This window comes from Aspergillus viridinutans, assembly GCF_018404265.1.
Source record: "Aspergillus viridinutans IFM 47045 DNA, scaffold_11, whole genome shotgun sequence".
Lineage (NCBI taxonomy): Eukaryota > Fungi > Ascomycota > Eurotiomycetes > Eurotiales > Aspergillaceae > Aspergillus > Aspergillus viridinutans.
In genome coordinates, this window is record NW_025091227.1 from 78195 (window position 1) to 86447 (window position 8253).

Here is an 8253-nt window from a genome sequence, read left to right on the forward strand (position 1 = left end):
CTATGGCAATTCGGCCTCAATCACGCTCTCATACCCACGACCATCAGGGTAATACTTGACTAGCTTGAGACCAGCATCCTGGATTACTTTGCTCCACACGGTCTCGGTTCTTTCATTAGCTGAAGCCTGCAACACAAGGCAGTCCATGGCCGCTTGATAGCAACTGGCACCCGTGGATGGGATCACAATGTCATTAATAAGCACTTTCGAATAGCCGCGCTTCATGACAGCGGCAATCTGTTTAAGGATCTTGACAGAGGTCTCGTCCGACCAGTCATGCAGGACGGCATGCATGAAATACGCTCGAGCTCCTGCATATTCCTGTTAGTCTCCTCGGGCACTGAACTCGCAGCAGACCAAGTTTCCTACCTTTAATGGGCTGCTCAACGCCCTCCTCAAAGAGATCATGCGCCACAGTCCCGATCTTGTCCGTAGTAAGGCTGACAGAGCCGACAACCTCTGGTAGGTCCTCGAGCACAAGTGACCCAGCGGGAAGATCGGGGTGCTTCGCCGCCACGCGCATCAGATCGATGCCGTGGTGTCCGCCAACGTCCACAACGAAAGGGCTACCATTGCTTAGGTCGGCGCCATCGAGCAATGCCTGGGTATCGTAGAACTCCGGCCAAGGTCTCTTTCCTTTGGCCCACACATCCATAAAGGATGAGAAACTTTCCTGGTGCACGGGGTTCGCGCTACAACGCTCGAAAAAGCTCTTCTTTTCAGGGAAGGTATCAATGTAACAACTAGCCTTGTCGTCCCGCGGCTTACGGTAGTTGGTCTTGGCCAGGAAATCGGGCCAGTGCATGGCACATGGTGCGACGTGATCAGTTCTAGCCGTTCATTGCTCGTTAGTCCGTCTGGGTCCGATAACTACCCCGTGCACGAATGCTGCAGCTTACCTGATGCGAAGAGCGGGGGCGACCTGAGTGCTCTTATCTCCGATGGCCAGTGAATAGGGCGTAGGGACATAGCGGTCGTTTGCCGTTTCCTGGATAATGTGGTTGGCAGCCATCAGTCGTAGTTGATGGCCTGTGGATTGATTAGTATCATGTGCGATGGCACTCTGCGGCATAGTGAAGACTTACATAGAAGCTCAGGTTCCATATCTTTCTTGCAGATTCTAGCCAACTCGCTCACATCCTTCTCGCCACCGCCGGCAGCAGCCCAGCCCTCAAACAGACCAATATCGATGAGGGCCTGGAGCACGGAGAACATAATTGGTTCCTCTATAGCGAGTCGCATGGTCTTTTCTTCCTTTGTTTCCAGCGTGTGGAAGAGTTTGCGGGCGGCCAGAGCAAGCCTCTGTCGGGTGGCATCCTGGCCCTCGAAGATGCCCGCCTCAACAGCGTTCAGCTTTTCGATTAACTGTTCTGCAATGCCGGCCATGGTAGGAGGTGTTTGGTGTAAGAACAAACAGGGTTGAAACAGATGTCAATGCTTGCCAATCTAGCCAGATATTGGATCACACCACCGTCAGCAAGGAAGATAGTGGCTGCTGCGTGCATATAAGACCCATCCAGTAGTATAAGCAGACGTACAAGTACAATAGCAGTCCGATCCGGCGCATATCGCTCTGTTCCATGCTAGACGGGACGTAAGCAGTATGTAACACCGAAAATAGAATTTCCCTAAACCGAAGGTCGATCCACCCGAGATATCGGGAAATGCGCAAGGATTCAGATAGCCGAAATTGTTCACTTCCACTATTTGGGGGTACTACAGGTTACGGGGTTAAGTTATATGATGACTGGAACGGAGGAAGACATCAAGGAACTTTTGTGTATTCTTCATGCCCTGAGTGTCGATCTATGAACCATGATATCCATTTCCGCAACCGTTCAATGACCCTACGAAATGAAAAACATCACACTCGAATACGTCTAGTAGTCGTCCCCACGACTGATGACCTCTTTGACGGTTGGTCGAAGCAGGATAGTCTATATCCACTATTAGTAGTTATTCTCCTTAAGAAAAACTCCACATGACTTACGTGTTCAAACTGGGCCGTATAAGTTCCTTGCTTCTCATTCAGAGGGGGATAGTCTTCCACGATTCCGGATTTTACTAGGTAATTCAGCTATCTTCCTGTTAGTCAAGAGCTCGAATCACCTATCCGTAATGGAAGTTCATACACCGAGGAGATACTTCTCTTGTCCAATCCTGTCCAAGTAGCGCCGGCAGAAAGGGATCGTGCTAAAGTTCTTCTTGATCGCTGTCAAGACGGACCTGGCAGAAGACAGAGTCAAGTCTTTTCTGTTCGCGTCGCCGCGCAGGGCGTAATGGGAGACCTCGCCTCCTTCGACATATCGGCCACTACCGGTACTGCCAAAGGTTTCGATCGCAAAGACGTCCCCTTCTTCCATCTTTGTCATGTCGTTCGACTTGATAAATGGGACACTCTTGGTACCATGAATAGAGTACGGAAGGATTGTGTGGCCGCACAAGTTGCGAATCGCTTTGATCGGGTGAGTCTTGCCGTTGATTTCACACTCGTAGCTTTCCATCGCCTCCTGAATGTAGCCTCCTAATTCTCCCACCCGCACGTCGATGCCCGCTTCACGCACCCCAGTATTCGTTGCATCCTTGACAGCTGCGAGTAGGTTATCATACACAGGATCGAACGCCATTGTGAAGGCACTGTCAACAATTCGACCGCCTACATGAATGCCAATATCAACCTTGAGGACATTGTTCTGCGCGAGCACGGTCTTACAGCCGGCGTTAGGGCTGTAATGGGCGACAACGTTATCAATATTCAAACCCGTGGGAAATCCCATGCCGGCTATCAAAGAGTCGCCTTCAGTCAAACCATCATGACCCACCAGACGTCGCGCACAATCCTCGATGCCATTAGCAATCTCAAGGAGCGTTTGACCCGGCCTGATGCTTCTCTGTGCCCACTGACGGACCTGACGGTGTGCCTCAGCGGCCTGACGGTAATCAGAGAGGAAGTCGCTATTGAGGTTGTCGAGGTGTCGTTTCTCCTCGCTGGTGGTGCGATATCGATTCTCGTCCTTGTATTCGACCTCCTCGCCCTTGGGGTAGGAGTTGTTCGGGAATAGCTGGGATAGGGGAATCGATGGCGGGTCGGTCTGGACTTTCGGTTGCTTCTTCTTGGGCTTTCTCTTTTTGTTCTTCTTTTTCTTGGCAGTGCCGTCCTCGGCAGCTACTGCTGGGGTGTTTTCGGCGACATCGTCGTCCGAGTCCTCTGCTTCCTTCGATGTTCCGTTTGCACCAGCATCTGACAGTCAAAAGCAGGTATTAGCCTGTGTTGCTGCCGGAATACATGGCGAGTATCACATCATGAAACTCTTACCGTTGATCTTCAGCTTCTCGAGAAGCTCTGGTGGGTCGATAGTCATATCTAGCAAAGAAGGAAACAAGGAGACAGGGGACGGTTCGCGAATATCTCTGGGGGAGCAAATGGTATGTAAATTTGACCAAGCACAACCACACTGAAGAAAAGCGAAGATTTCAGAGTAGGTAGTCTAGATATCTACGGAATACTCCGTACACTGCCTGGACAGCGAGCGTAGTGGGGCACTGCTGGAGGCGGGGCAGGAGGAGGCGAGACCAAAGAAGCAGTGACAGATTCACAGCAGGAGGTGGATACCTAAGATAGGGTCTATTCTAGGCTCTATCCGTAACTCAGATTGATTATTTCACATGGAAAATATTATTCAGTCAGAGTACTCTGTAGAGGGGGATCTGTGTTAAGCATACCCACACTGGTTCCTGGTGGGGGTGTGCTATAGTATAACCACTAACTACAGCAAAACCACTATGTACCTTTTATATAGCATCACTACTCCGTATATAAAAGGTATATACTTATTATTCACTCTAGGTATGTACACATTTGGTTTTTCTAGTTTATTATTATTTAGATATATAAGTGTCTATCTTTTATTACTATCTTTATTATTAGAAAGGAAAATTATAAGTATTTAAGATAAAATAATCTCTCTTTATTTTTTCCCTAAGAAAGAGAGTTAAAACTCTTAAAAGGCTTTTAATTATAAGATGTTCCCTCTTAATATTTTAATTTTACTATTGAAATTATAGTTGCCCCTAGTGAACACCTAAGATATTAGACTTAGGGAGTATATACTAAGTATGTACCTTTTATATAATAATACTATATAAAAGATAACATAGTGGTTTTGCTGTGGTTGGTGGTTTCGGTGTGGCTCACCCTCAATACAGAGTGGTGAGGGTAAGCCTAGGCACGGATACAGTACAGTTCTTTTGTAAGGTGCACTAACCCAACTTGGAGGGGCCTGTGTATCTGATAGTATCTTATGGGGCCAAATCCTTGTAGATGTAGACCATTCCTAAACAAGATAATGCAGGTGGACAGGGTTGGCTATGCCTCGTGTGCAATACTACATGAATAACAGTATGTGCCGAGGCGCAGCTCCGATAGGAAACACACTCCAGTACCAGTGGTCCAGTTAAAACATCAGATGGATCTATCCAAATCTAAATAGATTGGAGGACAATAGCGCTAGAACATTATAGTAGAGGTCATAAATTGCGCCTTCCTATCTTGACAACTGCGCCGGGCTTGCCACGCCTTGGACGAAACCCAGAGATATATATTTCTCCGCCATTCGTCTAAATTGCGGTGTAATCCATCGTAACGCAGCAAATGAATATTACAACTGTCTTAGACTTGAATATCGTGTTCTTCATACCTAGACCAGCCTAGATGCCAATATTTACGTAGGTATAATGCAATATAGGTGGCCTTGGATACCTAGTATTTGGAGCGGTGCTTGCTGATGCTCGGCTCTGCTTCTTTGTTACCCGGCACAATGCTGTTGGCCTCAAGGCAGTAATATTCTATACTTTATTGCGCGCCAACTTTATACTACTCTAACAATGCTGCCGAATTCTACTGTTGGATCTAGTGAGCTAACTTTCACTTTGGCCAATGCATCGCTTCTGCTGTCCCCCCCGTTGGTCAGATCAGCCCATCAGCCTGCAAAGTGAGCCGCCCCAAATACTACCTTTACGAAGTGATTGCAAATTGTCAATAATCATGTAATTAACCTAAACGTAGCGCTAATGCAGTTGAGACAGACTCTGGTTGTTGCGACGGCTAATTTCCCTCGCCTTGGGTGGAAGCATTGATGGGTAAACGAGAGTAAGCCAGCTGCTTAGACCCGGTGATAAAACCTCAGAGTGAAGCTGCCGAGTCAGGAGACCAATCGACCCAGTGGATTAGCGAAAGTTAATTGGTCCTGCAGGAAGATCATATGCCTCTTCGGACTACAGTAAAACCCTTAAGTAACTCCGAGTCTCCGATAAGGAAAACCTCGGATATAGCAACTAATCTTGGTGTCGTTCCCATACTCCAATATGCAGATATTCCTAGTAAAAATTCTCTCTCCCATACAAAATTCCTTATATTAGGGTACTTTTTTATGTGTGCGTACCACTGCCTGCCTACCCTAGACCACTCTTAGAGTATTTTTTACAGGCTAATACAGGGTTATATAAGTGGTAAATTATAGTCACCTCTACAGAGTACCTCTCGAAGGCTTTTATATAGTATCTTATATAGTATAAAAGGATGATTTTAGGGAGGAACTTAAGAAATAGTATCTGATATGACTACTAATTGTTGAGGGATCTATCTGGCTAGCGGTAAATACCCTGGCTTCAAACATTTGACGTGCCACTATATAAATATCTAGAAGATTATCTTCGAGATCAGCATCAGCCGTAACCTAATATCTGACTGGGCTCGATCCTTCTCCACTATCTGCCGCCCTGAAGCGTGAGGCTTCTGCCAATGACAAGAAGACCTCCAGACCGTAATTTTGACTAGCTTCTGTAGAAGCATTCGCACAATTGTCGTCAAACAGTAAGCGTCTGGGCTGTATGGCGACAAAAGGTTGAGTGGGATGGCCATTCAGCTTAGTGGGAAACCCAAACAAATGGGCAGTGGTGGGGGCTGAAACAAAGACTTCGCCTGTGAGGAATTATACAAATCTCGCGGTCAGACCGATCACCGAAGACCAGGGTTTGTTCAGTAGGATATTGTTCGTGCTTCTTTATTTTTCCTTCTTCAGTCCGACGTCTGTGCACTACCTCAAGAGTCCGAGTCTCGTGGATAGCCGAAACGTGGAATGAACATGCTTGTTCACGATTTGGGGTTCTCTCATCGAGCCTGTGATCGGTGCCATGGCCAAAAGTTACGTTGTCGACGAGAGAGTAATAGCGACACTTGTGTGCGCTGCGCCAGGGCAGGTGTTCGATGTACTCCACGGCCCATGAGACTGCGGTCTCGAGCCCAATCCACCAAGAATACGCAGCAGCAACAGCAGCAGTCACAACCTCATGCCAATGGTGATAGTACTCGACCACATCATGGTAAGTGTGCAATGTACGATAGTGACGCAGGTGAATGATGCAAGGCTTACTCGGAGTCACAGTAAATCAAGAAGAAGGCCCGAATGATGTGAACGACGAGCATTCAGACCACTTCAATTACCTGCCGACGAGCTTGCTGGATATGCCAAGCGACTTGAATCTCGGATTGGATCCCTCCTCGTTACAGGCCGACATCCATCCTGCATTGACGGCTCCGTATGGTGCCGCAGGGAGTCTTCACGCGAGTCAACCGTCATGTCCTCCTCAACCGGCGTCTCATCTGAGAACTGCTGAACAAGCAGGACAGACACGCTGGAGTGATGCTCCCAATCAAGAACCTTCTAACGACTTGTACGACTTTTCATTACCCGCCACGATGCGGCCTTCCTTTCCCTCGACCTATCACAGACATCGCGTGTCTCTGGCTGGAAACATGTCCCCTCAGCATGCACAGCAGCAAGGGCACGATGACATGATGGTGGACTTTGACCAAGCAGGAGAGAACTTAAAAGGAGCCGATGGCAAAGGTTCACGTCCAGATTCTGGCTATGGTAATGAATTATCTCCTTCCGATCTACTGCAGTCGCCTTATGGGGACGCGCCAGATTCAGACTCGGAGCTGCGGGGCAATCCCCAAGACCGGGAGGAGCCCTCAAATCCAATTCCTGACGCGCATCACTCCAATGACTTCTTGGATCCGCAGACTGTCAGACACCAACGTGCAGCTTCACCAGCACATGCAGTCAATACCCGTCGTTTGTACTGGGCAGGGGACGCAGGGGAGTGGTTCAGGATACCCTCTGAGCCCTATAGAACTACCAGTGGACTGCACGTTTAAATTATCAAGTCAATACACGGGACTGTTAACTAGCATTTGCGCTCGACTCGAGTCATGCAGGTCATGCAATGATTCTCAGACACTAGCACAACTCGCATTGGATCAACCGTCACAGTTGCTTGTTCTGTCTAGCTACATGTGCCTCCTCGCATCCTACGACAAGATCTTGCAGCACATTGAGGCCTGGTTAAAGGTGCGGCTGAAGATGGGAGTCAGAGGTAGCGCTACGACTCCGGATGACGACCAGAGCAGCTTCTGCTTTCCGACCCAATTGCCAAGCCTGGCGGTTGGCTCCTTTGAGCTGCCCAAGACCTCGTCAGTCCAATCCCTCGTGCTGACGTGCATTATGGAGACCAACGTGATGCACATGCATTCTCTGATTAGCGAGATTATGAGACCTGTATCTAATCCTGCCACCGGATCAGCGTCAAAGACTGCCGCTTCAGGTCCTCCGGCTGCAGAGAAGCGCCCCATGACTGGGGTTGCAGATACCGGTGATGGGCTTTCTACGGTAGCAAAGGTGACCCTGCAGGCGATTGAAGCCAATGAGGATTCCACACTACAGCTCGTACATACTGTTTCCAAATTAGCTCTCCAGCGTGTTATGCTCTGGTCATGGAGTGCCGGGGGTTGTCTTTGCGGTCTTTGGTCGTCCGCATAAATCAGAAATATGTATGAACAGAGTGTGTTATACAAAGACTTGACACTTGACATAGCATTTCGGTCCATTCAATCTGTGAAGCTCTATATGTATCATAGCAACGATCCTCGTTTACGGCGCCTGACTCATATCCTTAAAGGCCAGGAAAGTAGGCTTACCAGCCTCATCGAGGTTGACGACTTTACTGTCACTGACGTACGTTTCAACCTGTGGCCATACCTGGTATGGTGGAGATCTGATCATGTGATCTTGCTCAGTAGATAGCTCCTTCCACTGTATGATAGTAAATATAGATTTTATATATATAATAAATTTAATGAATATCTTCATATCTTCTGCTCCCTATCAATTAATTTTATAGGTTATGAGCCTA

At 48.0% G+C, this 8253-nt stretch overlaps 4 protein-coding genes across 4 annotated transcripts; 2 read left to right on the forward strand and 2 right to left on the reverse strand.

The window, feature by feature from the left end:
• On the reverse strand, positions 1 to 1386 carry fmaD (putative O-methyltransferase; the record flags this gene model as incomplete). The annotated part of the gene is made up of 4 exons (XM_043273800.1): positions 1 to 311; positions 370 to 830; positions 900 to 1029; positions 1086 to 1386. 4 exons carry the CDS (start codon positions 1384 to 1386, stop codon positions 1 to 3), a joined length of 1203 nt encoding a protein of 400 aa, XP_043129735.1.
• A 494-nt stretch (positions 1387 to 1880) lies between these two features.
• metAP (putative methionine aminopeptidase, type II) lies at positions 1881 to 3362 on the reverse strand (the record flags this gene model as incomplete). The annotated part of the gene is made up of 4 exons (XM_043273801.1): positions 1881 to 1937; positions 1991 to 2077; positions 2133 to 3241; positions 3317 to 3362. 4 exons carry the CDS (start codon positions 3360 to 3362, stop codon positions 1881 to 1883), a joined length of 1299 nt encoding a protein of 432 aa, XP_043129736.1.
• Positions 3363 to 6281: 2919 nt separating this feature from the next.
• On the forward strand, positions 6282 to 7219 carry Aspvir_002201 (uncharacterized protein; the record flags this gene model as incomplete). The annotated part of the gene is made up of 2 exons (XM_043273802.1): positions 6282 to 6381; positions 6444 to 7219. 2 exons carry the CDS (start codon positions 6282 to 6284, stop codon positions 7217 to 7219), a joined length of 876 nt encoding a protein of 291 aa, XP_043129737.1.
• A 136-nt stretch (positions 7220 to 7355) lies between these two features.
• Aspvir_002202 (uncharacterized protein) lies at positions 7356 to 7880 on the forward strand (the record flags this gene model as incomplete). Its single annotated transcript, XM_043273803.1, has 1 exon — positions 7356 to 7880. The coding sequence occupies one exon, from the start codon at positions 7356 to 7358 to the stop codon at positions 7878 to 7880; it is 525 nt and encodes a 174-aa protein (XP_043129738.1).
• Between the last annotated feature and the right edge of the window lie 373 nt (positions 7881 to 8253).